Here is a 17,387-nt window from a genome sequence, read left to right on the forward strand (position 1 = left end):
TTTGACTGCATCCTTGAACTGACAACTGGAATACGCTTGTGATCTTATGCCTATGTGATGTCACGGAATGTTCAACATGACTCCTTACTATGGCATCACACCTTTGTTTTGTGAATGGGGCACGTGTTCCGTGCAAAAGGACACTTAAATGTAGGCTACCAAATAATGTATTGCATAATATATTTGCTTGAGAAATATATGAAAATACCTCTTAGGTTTGAGATGATCCTCATGAGTATCAACTGTTTTTGGGAGATGGTCATAAATAAAACAGTCAATAGTCTAGTACAAACTATGAACATCCTTTCACCTAAATTTTACCCCCTTAGTGCATTCTGTTTGTCTACTTATAAACCTTTTTGAACTACGACTCGTGTAATTTTGTCCTAGTTCAACCAAAGCCAACTGTTTGCTCAGTATTTTGTAACAGACATGACGCACTTAAAGTGGGTGTGTGACAGCACCGTGGAAATCACCTCACAAAACATGTTCAAAAATGTACATGGTGATTGCGGGTGGCAACAACAGGGTAATTGAGTGGGAATACTGGCTCGGCAAGTGTCTAGACTCATTGACACAATTTTGGCAAACAAGTGGCCAACAATTGTTGACGGAATTTAAAATCAATGTGATGTGGGAGGTCACAGGTGTCAGATAATGTGTTCACTGTTTACTGTGGAGCAGCTAGTTTTTGTTTGGTGAAAGTGGAATTCCAGAGATGCTGCACTGTTTATGAACAAGATTGTCCATGTACATGACAAATATCTCAGTAGTAATGTAAAATACTGTATATCTAAAATGAAGTAATCTGTTTTGATGGGTATAATGGATTTGGTTGTGCAGTGTGCAGGTACTGGTGAATGTGTTAATGTATGACCTCTTGATCTTACACCTCTGACATTGATATATGGATATATGCAGTCTCTTTCTATAATAGAATATCACCTGCATTGCTCGGCATGCTGGGATGGAGGTGCAGTGGCCTCCGATCGCATCACTTTATTTAAAGCGGACAAAAATACTTCAATACTGGTTCAAAAATCTCTAAAGACACTATAATCAGTTCTGTCATAAAGCTCTGTATGTCTCAGAGGTACAGGCTGGTTGTACAATAGAAACATAGATTACAGCAAACATAAGTCTTTATTATTAAATATTTATAAAGCAATGCATTATAAATGGATTTTGAAACCACTTTTAAACAACTACAGTTATTGTCATAACACAATAATATCAAATCATATTTATAGCTTATTATAACTACACTGAAATGCACTATAAACAGGTATAGTTAATACTTAACTTAATAGTACTTAATAGAAATGTTATCAGTAATTATTACTTGTTATTTACAAGTAACATCTCTGCAGGGTGTTTAAAACTTTCTGTTAGACCGCAAACCAAGAGACAACAAGTGTTTATGTCTGTAGATATGTAGAGATGTGTGTGTGTGTGTGTGTGTGTGTGTGTGGCTGCATGTTAGAGAGAGAGTGAGGCAGAGTCTTCACAGTATTCATCTGCCATGCATAAACCACGAGGTGAGTGTGTGTCACAGAGTATTAAAGGGAGAGAGAGGGAGAGGCGAGGTAGTGATAGATGCAGACTCAGCCTTGGCCCGGACTCTGACGCTCTTATTTCTGTCTGAAGGAGGGTCCGGATCCAGAGAGAACCAGGGAGTCTCCAGCTGGCACACACACACTCTCTGTCTCTCTCTCCCCTCACCTCTCTCACTGACCCTCCTGACCCAGATACATATGACTGTGGCCATGTGCGCTGCCCCTGGTGGAATATGGAGGCAGATTGTTTTACAGTGAACAAGCCATCACCTCTCAGCAGACCAGGGCATGCTACTGATCACTGGCCATTAACAGAATATCTGGCCTATTGGCTGCTATGCTGCTGACTAATCACTGCCTGACCACTGGTCTTATGATCATAAGGTCCGGACCAAAACACACACATAATGCCAATGGCATAGCGTAAGGATTAGGACATCAGGCTCCAGGCTCGCCCCACCACACCACCCCTTGGTTTTTGGGACGTCCCTTAGGATTCGCTTGGTCAGAGAGCTGAATCGATTCTGCCCGCTTCTCCATGCCACGCTTTACCAACCGTGTGATCCATTCAAAGACACACACACACACACACACACACACACACACACACATGCAAACATACACAAGTGAGTGCACACACACACATTTGAAGAAGAAATATTCAGCATAAAACGAAGACTAGTTTTGGATCCCCCCTAGTGTGTCTGATATCCAATGGACAGTGAGATTGAATCCTCAGGGCTGAGGGAAGGTATCTGAGTGTATCTGCCAGAGAGAGAGAGAGAGAGTTTTTTTCTCCCCATGCATAAACCACAGAGGGAGCAAGTGTCACAGAAGAGAATATACATGTGACCTATTTACAGGTCTCCTATATTGTGTGTGCGTGCGCATGCTTGTGTCTGTGTGAGGGACCGTCCCTTGAAAAAGCCTGCGGTTTCTTCACAGGATATGGTTTCTGGTGAAAAAGACACAGAGAGGAAGAGCTCTAAAGAAAGCTGCTCTTTTCTTTCTTTCTTTCTCTTCCTATCGCTTCCTATCTCTCACTCATCTCTCTCTCTCTCTCTTGTTACTTCCATAAGACACATGTTATACCACTCAGTGTATGTCCAGGATGATTTATGTAGAGTTCGGATATAGTCTTCAGTTGTCTGGTAATTTATACCTGTTGATGAAATCTCTTTTTGATGCAGCTCAGAGTGGAAATGACTATGACTCCCAACACCTTCTACCTAATCGTCTCATCAGCAGAGGGAATAAATCACTCAGTTGTGAATTCCAACCTGACCAAATGTATGACTAGATGTGAAAGACGAACAGTGTTTACCTTCCTTCATCCCGGTTCATCCACACTGGCTCGTTTGCATTTTCTTTTGTCAACTTCTTGAGCTCGAAAATCAAGTTGAAGCCTTAATGCATGCACAATATTCTTTTTCCTATGCTTTTCTTTATGACGATATGCTTTTCTTTATGGCTGATTCACTTTATTATCCACTCTGTTTTATGTAGTTTATTATTTGTTGTTTAGTGTAAAGTGTGTAGTAGTGTAGAAACCTTTTCACTTTGCTTTGCAGACAACCCTATAAATGAGAGCTTCGCTTTCAGTGCGTCACTGAATTTTATTGATCTCTGACTTATTAGAATATGGGAACTGTCGATGCATTTTAATATTCCCTATAATGAACAAGGTGTTGTATGCATCTATCTGTCCATAACACAAGGGGTTCATATGACAAAGACTGTGGGTTTTGGTCCCAGACATTAAAAAATTCAAGCTCATTTTTACCCCTTGATGTAACTTCAAGTTGACTTCTATAGACCGTGTCAGGAGGAGTTTGGAACTACAGGTAGTTGGTTTGGAGCAGCAGCAGCATGGAGGGTGACAGAGCTCCACATGCTGCCTGGGCCTGTCTGACTCCTGAACACTGAGGGACAGCCTCACCACCGCTCCTTCATATTTAATTGTTATGTTGAATTATTCTGGCTCACTGCCGTGTTGTGCCACCGTGAATTGTGCCGTGGAGTTTGTGTGTGTGTGTGTGTGTTTGTGTGAGAGAGAGTGATGTGGCAGTGGTGACTGGGTTTGCCACGAACACTGGAAGCCTGTGGGAAAGCAGAGCCATAGCAACAGAATGAATTAATGAACAGGATCCGAACGCTATGTTAAACACAATGAACAAGCTCACACACATACACACACACACATATGTGCGCGCACAAGCACAGGCGGTGCCAGCTGGTGGTTTCATATTCAACAGAGATAACCTGGGGATGCAGGTTGGCCAACAACTACTTCTACAACTACAAAACATCCAGCCAGCAGCATACTGTACTGCTACAACTTAATTGGTCATTATACTGAGCATCACGTTGTAAATTCTTCTGTAGGTGCTGCACTCTATTTAACCCCATGTAGACAAATCAAATTATTTTGACATATTTCAACCATGTTTCACTCAACTGGTGCAATTCATCTCAAGAGAATTCATTCAAAACTGAGAATTCTGGCTATGACACACTTGATTAACACAGACTTTATCAAATACTTTCACTGCTGTACCTCAGTCTGTCTATGCCCGCTGGGTATGCCACATAGTAATATAATGATTTCATCAGTAAAAAGGCACAGCAGAACATGTGTTCATGCCTGTCCCTCCGCGAGGACAGCTTAATATCTTGAAATCTTGGCTGAGCAAGTGATGTTCAGACAATAGTCTGGAGCGCCCCCCGCAGGAAGAGGAGGACACTGCAGGTGAAGAAGTCTTCACCTGGGCAAACTTCAACTAAAGCACATTTAGGATAGGTTTTCAGTGGTTATAGAGGAAAACTTAAAATATATATTCATTTAATTATGCAAACTGATCACACTCAATAAATATCACTAGAAACTGTGAGCCAGTTCACTGACAACAAGGGCTTGCAAAATACCTATTCTCAAAAATGTTAAAAGAATATGATTTGTTGATTTAAAATTTTTTCTATCTTTTTTCATTTATTAAAAATAGATTAAATTGTACTGTGAATGTATTGTATTTTTGTCTCTCCTAGAACAACCATTCATATTTTCTGTAGTGGTCAGAAGCTTTATTCTCCCCCAGATGTAGTCTACTGGATTCAAAGGAGTAAAGGTACTGCATACTTACGATGTGACATATTTAGTCAAAGAAATTATTAATCTGATGCTACAGGTCATTAAACATCTGCAACATTATTTCTGATGCACTGCAGGTCTTTTGCCTTCTGGTATTACTCTGATGCTATGGATTCTTACTTGCTACTTTTCAAAAAGTAATTTTGCCTATCAGCAATTATTTATTTTGTGAGCTGCAGAAAAAAAAAGCTTCAATGCTGGCGGTGATAGCAAACCCTGGGACAGTTAATGTTGGAGGTTGATGCTTCTGAACTTCTATAGATGTATACATACTGTGAAGTTAAAATTTTCATCTGAAGTCAAATGTCTTTAAAGCTGCTGGAATATGTATATATAGGTCTGACCTTTTCTGCTCATACAGATAATAAGATGCTGTCCATGTGTGTTGTAACATATAATCTTGAAGAGGCTCACATGCAAATCCATAGGATGACTCACATCACACATTACAAGTTGTGTCCCACAAGACATGGCATGATTAGGATTTTGTATAATGCAGTTTGATTATACAGTCAGCAGGAATGCAAATTTTGGGTACTAGCCAAGGTTCTTTAACAAATGTACATGATATCTCTTTCCACACTGATAGGATTAATGAAGAGGTATAGCCCAAACCTGGTTCAAATAAGTTGCAAAAATAGTTTTTGTGTTAACCAACAGGGTGGACAGGACAACTCAGATAGCATTACATGAATTGTCAATACACTCAACTTTTAAATAGTTCTGTGATTGTCCCAACTTTCTGCCACTCATATTGTTCTGTGGCAAACCACACCCATCTAGAATGTAATTACCCTTAACTAAATCAGAAACATCTTCAAATGCCATTTGGTGGTGGACAATAAGCCATAAGTGCAAAAAACCCAACTTTCAATAGTCAGCTAGCAGTTAAAGAAGGTTCAAAGCAGCAACACAAGTCACTGCCTCACTGTTCATTGACAGTATAGTTAAAAACATTCTCTTACACAAAAAGCTCACTGTTAATGTGATCATTGCACTTTCTAATACACATATCACCAAAATAAAATGGGGTTTCATTTAAAACACAGACATTCTATTTGAGTCTTTTATTGTACAATATTACAATTAAATTTTGTACAAATGCGGTTAACAAAAAACAAAAAAAATAATAATAACATGTTCCAATTCAGGCTGGAAAGAGGGATGTTTGCTGGGGGCCTGAAAAACAACAATGTCCTTGAACACTCTGCACTGAACCTGCATGCAGCGGTGGAGGGAACACAAGCTGCTGCTGCTCGGAGGGAAGGCCACACACACACACACACACACACACAGCATCTGAGGTGGGCTAGAACGGCTTCCCCTCCTCCATCCTAACTGATCTTAAAAACATGGGATGGGTAAAAGCAACAAGGTGGATACCATCAGTGCAGATGAAGATCATCTACTGAAACGGGTGCATACAAAACCCAGTTTGTAAGTCTGTGTGTGTGTTGTAGTGTAGGCGGGAGGGGACTAGGGGAGTGTGGGTATTGTTCGCTTGCTGTTTGGTCCAGGTCCAATGTGTTAAGAAGCCGAGGCGCAGGGTTGGAGGTCACAGGATGGAGTTTAAGAGCGGGTGTACTTCCCCCAGATGTGCAGCATGAAGACCGAGGCGATGAAGAGCAGACTCATCACCAGCACTGGCACCGGCCCACTGTCACAACAGAGACACCCAGATTAACACACTTAAACACACACTTGTGTGCAGAGACACACACACAAAGTCCCGTCATTTGCTATAACCCCGGCATGAGCGAGAGTCTTAGTGGAGTGGCTGATTTTATTGATGAGCTTTGGAAACAAGGAGGGGCTCTCATCTCTGAAGGAGGGACTGAGTGGGGGTGGGGTGGAGAGGCGCATCGCTAAGTACCAGCATTGCCATGCCAACCATCTCCTCCGTTGCCCCCTCCTCCCCCTGTCAGAAGGCTGTAATTGAGTTGACCTTTCAGAGTGGATCCTTTAATGAAGCTTTGAGGCCGGCGTCTAACGCAGGAACAAACACACACTCGATATACAGCACTGTATGGCTAGTCTGCCCTCCTTCGACTGCTGGAGAAATACACTCAATAACCTCCACAGCACCATCGATCAACCATGACCGGGAACGGCCAGAAGACGGGAGGCGTTCTCTAATATTGGGGAGGTTTTGCAGCAGAATAAAAGTTTATAAGGTTGAGGAAGTTTTTAAAATGCATGCTCACTCAACAAATTCAAATTGTGTGCGCAACATACACACACACCTAGAAACATGCACAGGTACACTCTCACACCAGGTGATCAGCGGGGCAGAGATTATTTGTTCTACCACAGAGGCACCTAAACTCAATTTCCCGTCATTAAACATTCATATCAATCCACCTAATGAACATGAATACCCTTATTGATACTGTGTGTGTGAAAGAGAGAGTCTATCTTAGAATTAGTGAAGGCATGTATTTGTGAGTGGATGCAAAAAATGAAAGAATATCCAAGACTGAATATTACTGCGTGTGTTTACAGTAGGGCTGAACAATTAATCAAAATTTTATTGAAATTGCAATATGGCCTACTGCAATTTTCAAATCGCAGGAGGCGCAATATTTGTTAAAGGCGACGTGTGTCAAAATACCATTTTAAATGAAATATTGTCGTGCTGCAGAGATGTCCTGGCCTACACATCATATTCTACAGACTTAAGAAAACATCTTTGTTTGGTACAGATCCCCGCAAAAATCACACCATAATCATTTTAATATGTTTTTCAATGAAAATTAGACTAATGATGTAAAAATGATCATTCCCTCTAATATCGCAAATCATATTGCAATTGCAATATCAGTCAAAATAATCGCAATTAGATATTTTTTCAAAATCGTTCAGCCCGGGTTTACTTGCACCTGTGAGTCCATACGTTCATGCAGGAGTGTGTGTATAACTGCTCTTCTGCACTGCACTTACACTTTGAGCCCTGGCGAGTCCTCTGTGTAGAAGCGCCACATGCCCCCAGTGCCTGCCGATGCTGTGGTCCTGCCAGCGCTGCGTGTGCCGCTGCTGGTTGCTTTCCTGTGAAACACACACATAAAACACGCAAAGTCAAAAGTATGTCAACACTGTCAAGTGTCACAAGTTTTGTGTGAAGAACTATATCATATATCTGATTATATGGTCATGGAGTTTTCTTTATTTTTTTAAAGATTCTTTTTTTGACCATTTTTGCCTAGAGAAAGTTAAGAGAGAGGAAAGGGGGAAGAGGGAGGGGGATCACATGCGCCAAAGGTCCTGGGCCAGATTCAAACCCAGGACATTGTGTTTACATGGTACATGCCTTAGACCATCGAGCCACCAGGACAGCGCAGTCAAGGTCAAGTTCATGTCAACGTATTGAAATCTGTAACTGTCAAGTGCCTACTTTTGAAACCTGAGGTTTTTCCCTGTGCAAGTAGTTTCTGAAAACTAAACTTTGCAATCACTACGACTGGCAGGTTTTCCCACCAAGTCAAACCGCTAACCCTACTCAAGAGAAGCTTGATGCCAATTAATTTCTAGTGATTTCTGGAGGATCTGAGCTGGCTATTTAGAAAAAAAAGAGTGGCATTATACGCTGTATTTAGAATACAACTCCAAGTACAGTAGCTGGTGATGGCAGGGCTGAGTGATTCATGGCTAGTTCACTGGTGATGAGATTAAATGGAGGTTAATGCGGTAATGAAGAGGGTGATTGTAATAGGTAATGATGAGAGAGGTGACAGCGAGCCTCTGATTACACACTGATTAAGCCCAGAGCACAACATCTATCTGCTGCTCTAATCTCCTCAGGGCTCACAAAAATACAGCGAAGGGTTATCTGAAAATCATCAATCATTTATTACAGTATGATGTAATGAGGGGGCGGGGTCAGGTTGGGGGTATATGGATAATAATCATGGAGAGGGTCTAAAAGAGTGCACACCAGAATTGCTGGGCACCTTATCTTGCTTATTTAATGTACAGTGCACATCAATACCCACTTTACCAGGTATAAGTACTCTGCTGCTGGCATATAATCACTCTTGTGGAAAATGAATCAGACATATTTTTTTGGAGAGAATGAATGAGTGAGAACTGTAACTATAAAGCCATGCCTTGTTTGACCCTGTAATAGAAACCAGACCACTGTTAGCCATCATCTGGACAGACTGAAAAGTGTAGGAAGTAGAGGGGTAATCAAAAAGAACAGCTGCTTTGCACAGTTTCTCCACGGTTATCATTTAAGCTCCATCTTCTCCTATCTTAAGAGAGGTTATATGTCTGTGTGCATGAGTGAATTTTGTTGAGGTAAAAGTTTGTGAGGCTGTGAGTGTATACCTCTGTCTGACTGTGGAGCCTGCTGCGCGGGGAGCCACTGTCTTGCTGGGGGAACGGCTGGAGGCCCCAACATTAGTTGCACTTGCTGCTGGTCCAGGCTGGGAGAAAGACACCAGAATTAAAACACATGCAGATAGGATTCACACTCACTCAACCACACACACTGACTCTCTCTCTCTATCTTCAGTAACACACACACTCTCTCTCACTCACTCACACACTCTCTCACACACTCTCTCACACACTCTCTCTCACACACACACACACACACACACACACACACACACACACCTTAACTATTCTAATAAAGAGGGCTTAATATGATCTCTTGACAACATCTGGACTGTCACGTTTGTCCCAGACACTGATGGCTATGGCCTTGGCCCATAGTATAGTTTCATTATAAAATTGGCATAGGAAACATACATAGTCTCGTTGGCTAGCAACTGCGTATATATATAATTGCTTACTTAAATACTGGACCAGCTGAAAGATCTTTTGATTCGTCAGTCAATTTAAATGCTGAAGTATAACGTTAGCCACGTCTACAAATGAAGAGCTAACGTTAGCAAGCAAGCTAGCAGATAGCATAACGTTAGCTCCATTCTAACGGAATCTAAGCAGAAAGTAAGCAGGTTGGCTATGAACATACAATGGCAGACGGAGTGGGGGGAAACTCACCATGTTGGTTTAATGTTGCGATGCGAGTTGAATATGAAACCCTGAGCCCCTCTTCAAGCTGATGTCCACGTCAAATGAACAGTGGGCAGCCGGTGTGAATTCGTCAAAACTTGAGAAGAGAGCTCAGAAAGATGACGCTTGTCTAAAAAGGACACGACTGCAAAACAGAAGACCAACGCAGGAGGCCGAGCAGAAGCCTGACAGTCTGGTCGCATTGTCTGCACGGGTAATTAGCTGAACACCTCATTTCACGTGTTTATTTTCAGTATTTCGCCTATAAAATATTTTTCAAAACTATTTATCGTTTTATTCTATTTTAATGGAATATTTCTTGGTATTTAAATTTAAAGGCAAATGGATGACCGCTTTTGTCGTGAGGTGACGTGTCTCACAGGAAGCGTATTGCTGCTCAATGAGGAATTAGGCGCCATTGTGGTTCATACATGAAGGCGCGAATGGCTAGATTACAACGGAGAATTTGAGCCATCATGGCGTCCGACTGGTACAGTGTCAGAGTAATCCATGACAGCATTTCCACTAAAGAAACTACAGGGCAAAAGACACAGCAGCATAATCACGGGTTTCCCCAAACTTGGACAAGGTGCATAGTCGAGATACACAAGGTAAACGTTCGGCATTATAATTGAGCTTAGAAACTCACAAGATGAAGTGTATGGAGATGTGGATGTAATGTTCAGCTATAAATACAGCTGTCCACCAAGTTGCTAACTAAATACAGTTTATAAACCCAGCGACTAGACTAGCAACCACCACCATAGCAACACTGTAAATGATAATTTATCAACCCTGCCTAAAACAAATATCCACTTGAATCAGAATTCATTGATTTTGAACAGAGTGAACAAGAGAACAAGAGAACCACAACTCCTAACTGTAATGCCAGCAAGAGGCTTTCTGGATGTTCCCCACTGACAATGAATGGTAGAAATATTTGGGAACATCTTGACAGTACCCAGGATGATGCGCAGGACATATAGGCACATTTTATGCTTTCGGATCTATAATGAAATGAAGCTGTAGTGGCTGTAGAAGGTCATATAATTATTTTACGAGACCACAAGGACAAATTATGCTAGGTGTTTTTCAACGATGCAGTTCCAGAAAGTGTCTCTTAATGCCATCGGAGACCAGATTCTTGATTTGGAGAGTTGTTTATTTTTATCAACATGGACCTGATTAAATGAAAAAGAAACTTTATCTGAGTAATCTTACAGGCCAAGTCACCCTTTCTGTTAAACTGTTGCTAACACTACAGAATATAGGAGTGTGGGTCAGTATCACATGAGTATAGCCAGCAGCCTTGTTTTTGAACAAGAATGAAGATTATTTGCACTGTATACTTCCCCTCTCATCTTATCAACTGATAATTTGTTTATTGGTATATAATTTGGGGAGTTAATGTGTTTTTACTGTATTTCAAACCCTGTCTGCATACCAAATTTCCCATATAGGAAAAAGACAATGCTGATAAAAATGTAGATGTAATTTGAATTGAATTGATTCCTCAAAAAAAGAAAAGCAGCACACCTCAACTTTGACGGCTCACACTGTGTATGTGTGTGTGTGTATGTGTGTGTGTGTGTGTGTGTGTGTGTGTGTGTGCAGGATGGCGCGGGTGGTGTTCCTCCATCCTGACCTGGGGATCGGTGGAGCGGAGCGGCTGGTGGTCGATGCTGCTGTGGCTCTGAAGTCTCGGGGATGTAGTGTCCAGATCTGGACAGCCCATCACGATCCCACACACTGCTTCTCTGAGACCCTGGACCCAGACCTGCCTGTGGTGGGTACACACACACACACACACACACACACACACACACACACCTCTGAATTGTATATATAAAACATGTAATAGTTAGTTTAGGTACACACACAAAGATATATCACAAAACCTTTAATGAGGTATTGTTGCTTTCTTCAATTTTTCCCTGCATTTTTTCATGTATTTCCCCGGTAACCATATGAATATTTAAGTGTGTATAACCCTGTTTTGTTCTTCTAATAGGTGTGTGTGGGTGACTGGCTCCCCACCAGTGTGTGTGGCTACCTGCATGCCCTGTGTGCCTACCTTAGGATGATATATGTGGCTCTCTACCTGGTCTTCTTCAGCGGGCTGGAGTATGATGTCATCTTCTGTGATCAGGTGAGCCGCCTGTCTGTCTGTCTGTCTGTCTGTCTGTCTGTCTGTCTGTCTGTCTGTCTGTCTGTCCGTCCATCAGCAAGGAGCTCTTGTCATCACTCTCCTTAGTTTGCCTTCTATCTTGTGTAACTGAGTCTGTCACTCAGAGGATAACTTACATTATCAACAATGGTCTTTGTCTCTCTCTTTCTCACTCACTCACTCACTCACTCACAGTTATATCTCTCTCTTACACATAAGTACAGAGTTGTATGCTCATTGTTAAATTTACATTACATTTTACTTTTTAGGCATTTGGCTGACGCTCTCATTTGGAGCGACTTACCACTAGAATGAACCTCTAGAATCAAGTTATTCACTAGAATAAGCTTCAGTTCCTAGATCTACAGCATTACAAGCAACGAAAAATAAGGCTTGTAACGGTCAGGGCCATAGTGCTCTCACAATATAATAATAGATCTTTTTATAGTTATGCTTTAGACATTTTTTATTATATTTTTTATATCTTTTATTCAGATATAATGTGTAGCGTATAGCTATTTTACAGTAGTAGAGTAGGGTAGAGTACTTTGGATCCGTCTCCTTTCGTTTCATCGCTTGGTCGTCTGTCTTGGTGTATGTCATGTCTGACATGTCATGACCACATCACCACTTCTTCTCCCTGCCTGAAGGGGTCACCACATAGTTTGTTTGTCCATGTGGCACGCGATACCTCAGACACCCCTGATTGGATTTGTTCAAATCCTGGGGAAATTATGCATCTCACCGCTGCACTCCAGCATTTTCAAAATTACACAGTTTGGTGCAAGTGGGGCGCTACAATTAGAGGTCTAAACAAGGTGACATATTTGTTCCTGACTAACTGTGAGGGGGGCTGCATTATTTGTGTGGGGCGACATGTTTATTGTTGCCTTGTTTATGCTCCTTTCTTTCGTCCCCAGGTGTCGGTGTGCATCCCGGTACTGAGACTGTCCCGTCACAGGAAGAAGGTTCTGTTCTACTGTCACTTCCCAGACCAGCTGCTGACCCAGAGGAAGTCGGCCCTGAAGAAGCTTTACCGCGCTCCCATCGACTGGCTGGAGGAGCGCACCACTGGCATGGCTGATATGGTACGGGAAGGCTAAGGGGCGCAGGCTGGCTCATACGAAAGGTCATGAGATGGGTTGCATACACGACCGAGTCGTTTCACTGTTCTCATTAAATTTAAATTTCCCATTCAGAGAAATAATAATAATAAACTTAATACACTTAATTTATATTGCACTATTCAAAATGGTGTTATAGAATGCTAAACAAGCAGTAGAACAAAAGTAAATAAAGGTCAATATGGCAAGCCATAAAAATGCCAGTCATGAATTAAAACAAGCTTAAAATATGAATAAAACAAACAACAATAAAATAGGTGTAACCCAATTGCATAAAAGCCTGTGTATAAAAAGGAGATTTAAGAGACGTGATTTAAAAGATGTCTCAGATTTTTCCAGCCTAAGTTCCTCAGGCACCTTTTAACCCATAGGGGCCCTGACGGCAAACGCTGTCAACTTCAGTCTGAAGTGCAGATTTGGGAACAGCCTGAGGGTCCTGCTTGAGGATTTCAGGCCGGGCTGCAGCTCATGGGGGGTTTAAAGGTCTGCAGTGGAGCTAGGGTCTTATAAGTAGTAAAATATTTAAAATCAATTTTAAAACCAACAGGCAGACAGTGTAGAGATGCTAAAAATGGGGGTAATATGATTCAGATTCAAAATTAGATTTTAAAGCCATGCTGCTGCGTTTTGCACTAGCTGCAGACAGGAAAGTGATTTCTGGCTTAAACAGCAGTAAAGACAGTTACTGAATTCTAAATGATGATCATGTATGTTGATTCAGATGCACATAGTAGGTTTATAGCACAAGACAGATAATCTCAGAGGTATATACTTAAAGGAGACGCGTGTAATAAACCATAACAATAAACTTTATTTATACAGCACTTTGTGTAACTATGTCCCAATGCTTTACAGTACAGTACATAAAGCAGTAAATCATCAATTTAAAGTCATTAAAAGTGAAAGAGTAGACTGTAAAACAACATACATATTCTGCACAATCCCATGGTGCATTGGTGATGATGAGATATAGACCATATTAATTATCAGTTTATTTGAATATGATCTCAAGCTCTGTGGCTCACCTAGTTGATCAGCTGCTGTAATCTCTTCTATGGAGAACGGTGATGTTAGGCTGCTTGGCTTAACATAAGAAACTGAACTGTTTGCAAATATAACTTTTTGCATATTTCACACATAGATAGAAGCTCTGCTTATAGAACAATGTGATTTTTTTTCTAAAATGCTACAGTATGTTTTGTCACAAAAATATTAAGCTATGTATATTGCCATACAAGGGGGTGGAAAAAAAATAATGAAAACACCTAACAATGTACAAATATCAAGTAACTTAAAAGGGACAGAGGCACAAATTGCCTTCAGGACACTACTGTGTGTAGTGGGATATCGGACCATTCTTCAACAGGGAAAGCTTCCAGTGTTGTGTTGAGACTGTTTCACAGTGGTGTGGAGTCAAGTCTGTGGTCATTTTTGAGGCCATAATTTGTGGTGTTCAGCAACTATTCTGTTAAGTGTCCATCTATCCCTTTCAATGAGTTATGACTTCTAACCGCTGTTCTCTTTGCCAGTGCACTTTGTGGCATTGTTTGCATGTTTTCATGGTTTTCAAAACTGTTCCCCTTGCCGCATCAAATAATTTTTTCGTTTTTGTGGCCGATGCACTTGCAATTTTGGCACCAGCTATTTGTTCTCTTTGGAACTCTGTTAGTTGCCTCATGTTGTCTTGAAAACTCACATATAAAAGTGGTGATTGATAGGCCTGTTTTTAAAGCTGATGCATACAACTAATTGACATTCAACTGGACTCAACTGGAAACTTCATTTGTAATTGTGATTTTCATTTACCTCATAGTGAAAGTCCTTTTTTATGTCATGTTTGCATTATTTGTCCACCTCCAGTACAACATTGTATTGCCATAGTCCATGCAAACCAGTAGTCGAGGAATCCGGAATTCTCTTGTCATGTGACGTCATTGAAATTTGTTTGTATGCAAGAAGAGGATTGTGGGAGTTGTGAAAAATTGCAGCCAACATGAGATTTTATTTTTAAAGTTTCATTTTCACAATAATACAGTTTTTATTTTTTTCATTTTACTTAACTAATGTTGTTTGACAGTGCCCAGAGGAGTGAAATGTCTCAGTGTGACTGACTGACTTGAATTTGGCTCTTGAAGACCACAGTGCCATTGCAGCCACACTGTGGTAAAAACTATAGTGAAATGGAATAAATCAAAATACAAGGCATACATTATTGGTAAAAGCAAGTCCATTTAACCATTAAAAAAGCAAGTCTATTAAAGTGATTTTGTGAAAAGTAAAAGAAGATACTGATTTGACCAGCCAGATCTCCTCAGGCAGGTTGCTGCAAAAGCCCAGGGCCTGATGGAAAAGACCCGATGACATTTTGATTTCAGTCTAGTCAGCCCTTTAGATGACCAAAGACCTCAGGCTGTCATTTAACTCAAAAGGAATTAAAGCATCTGTGATATATGTGAGATCCTTATGAACTAATCTCTGTCTCCTGCCTCTTAGATTCTGGTAAACAGCCAGTTCACCGCAGGGGTCTTCAGAGACACGTTTCACAGTCTAGGAGGAGTCCAGACGGATGTCCTCTATCCCTCCCTGAACACGCTTACCTTTGACCAGCCGTCCAGTGAGGTGGAGGGCCTGGCGGGGCTGCTCCCTGAGGGAACCTCCTGCCTCTTCCTCTCTCTGAACCGCTACGAGCGCAAGAAGAACCTGGGCCTGGCCCTGCAGGCCCTGGCCGCCCTGAGGGGCAGCCTGGCCTCGGGCCAGACAGCAGGCGTTCACCTGGTGGTGGCGGGGGGCTACGACGACCGAGTGACTGAGAATGTTCAACACTATACTGAACTGAAGGAGCTAGCAGCGCGGCTGGACCTGGAGGATTGTGTCACTTTCCTGCGCTCCCCGTCTGATGTGCTGAAAGTGGCGCTGCTGCGAGGCAGCGCGGCGGTGCTCTACACCCCGAGCAGAGAGCATTTTGGGATCGTTCCCGTAGAGGCCATGTACTGCTGCTGCCCCGTTATCGCGGTGAACTCCGGGGGCCCGCTGGAGAGCGTGGGGGACAGGGAGACGGGGTTCCTGTGTGAGCCCACTGCTGAGGCTTTCTCTGAGGCCATGGAGAGGCTCGTCAGGGAGCCTCAACTCCGCAGGGACATGGGACAAGCTGGGAGGAGGAGGGTACAAGATAAGTTCTCCCTCCAGGCGTTCTCAGACCAGCTGCACGGGTACATCCTGAGGCTGACCCAGTGAGGCGAAGGCTGGGGCCGAGGCAGGAGACGACCGGGATGGAGGCTAGGGTTGAGGGAACGGGGGAACTCTGAATAGAATGCACTGGCCTGAGCTTTGATCTGTTTTTTGGAGCTGCGTTATCTTCTGCTGAACTGTGAGACTGACGGTGGACAAGTGGGGTGTAGGTTCATAGAGAGTGGAAGTGGGTTTCTTATGGGAGAGAATGTATGTGTATATGTGTGGGGAGGTGGTGGTATTATGAGGACTCGAAGGACAATTAATCAGCATTCCCCTGGAGGGGTTGCTTAGAGGAAAAAAGAAGGACGGAATCTCTGTACCAATTAAGAAAAGAGTAACGAGTTTACCTATCCTGGAAAAATACCACCCCTGTTTGTGTGTGTGTGAGTGTGTGTGCGTGTCTAATTGTGCATGTGTACGTGCAGCCGCCCTGCAACCAAGGGCCTAACAAATGAGTGTACTGAAAGGATTGATTGGTGGAATGAAATGTTTTGCACTGTGTATGTGTTTTTTTTTTTTTTTCCTTTCCCTCTCTACAGTAGTCTTTGTCTATGTGTGTATGTGAGAGAAGAAGAATGTAGTTACCACCTTGTGCCATCAGGCAGTGCACAGCCCCAGATCGATAAGCAGGATGCTTTCCGCTACTTCCCGTCCGCCCAGAGCTTTGTTCGCTCCTCACAGTCGGAGGACATTGGTCTGTCCGTGACTCTGCGGCTGCGTGGGGGTTATTAGCAGATGATAGAGAGTGTTTGGCTTTATTAGAGGTCTGGCTGATGGGCAGTGCGCCTGTGTCTGGGTCATTATCAATGGGGAGAATAGCAGAAGGTCATTGTGTCTGCCAGCTGGCCTCTTCAGCCCTCCTACTGTATAGACATGCTCTTATTGACATTCCTGAAGTCTTAATAAACAAGAGGACACATAGTTTCCTGACTCTTGTGTGGTTTGCTTTGTTGGTAAGTTTTTTTTGGCCTTTAATAGTGTTTGCTAAGGATTTTGTGGGTGAGAGAGGAGGCACAGAAACATTGTTAATGCTAAAGAATCCCTTGTTCTTTTCATTGAACAGATTTGATAGTGCCTCGAGTTGTTTATGAAACATTCTCAGACAATATGGCACAGGAGGCTTTGTAGTGGAGTATTTATTT

General features: G+C 42.2%; 2 protein-coding genes across 2 annotated transcripts; one reads left to right on the forward strand and one right to left on the reverse strand.

Moving 5' to 3' along the window:
* Nucleotides 1–5,756: 5,756 nt before the first annotated feature.
* sec61b (SEC61 translocon subunit beta) lies at nucleotides 5,757–9,848 on the reverse strand. Its single transcript, XM_071537834.1, has 4 exons — nucleotides 9,712–9,848; nucleotides 9,031–9,128; nucleotides 7,645–7,749; nucleotides 5,757–6,361 (listed from the first exon to the last, which is right to left on the reverse strand). Exons 1-4 carry the CDS (start codon nucleotides 9,712–9,714, stop codon nucleotides 6,274–6,276), a joined length of 294 nt encoding a protein of 97 aa, XP_071393935.1. The 5' UTR covers nucleotides 9,715–9,848; the 3' UTR covers nucleotides 5,757–6,273.
* A 387-nt stretch (nucleotides 9,849–10,235) lies between these two features.
* Nucleotides 10,236–17,348, forward strand: alg2 (ALG2 alpha-1,3/1,6-mannosyltransferase). Its single transcript, XM_071537835.1, has 5 exons — nucleotides 10,236–10,334; nucleotides 11,338–11,509; nucleotides 11,735–11,872; nucleotides 12,811–12,978; nucleotides 15,508–17,348. Exons 2-5 carry the CDS (start codon nucleotides 11,339–11,341, stop codon nucleotides 16,246–16,248), a joined length of 1,218 nt encoding a protein of 405 aa, XP_071393936.1. The 5' UTR covers nucleotides 10,236–10,334; nucleotide 11,338; the 3' UTR covers nucleotides 16,249–17,348.
* Nucleotides 17,349–17,387: the final 39 nt, after the last annotated feature.

The sequence above is a fragment of the Centroberyx affinis genome, unplaced genomic scaffold (assembly GCF_046629955.1).
Source record: "Centroberyx affinis isolate AG114_WGS23_722 - 3 ecotype Tasmania unplaced genomic scaffold, CSIRO-AGI_Caff_v1 ptg003132l_1, whole genome shotgun sequence".
Lineage (NCBI taxonomy): Eukaryota > Metazoa > Chordata > Actinopteri > Beryciformes > Berycidae > Centroberyx > Centroberyx affinis.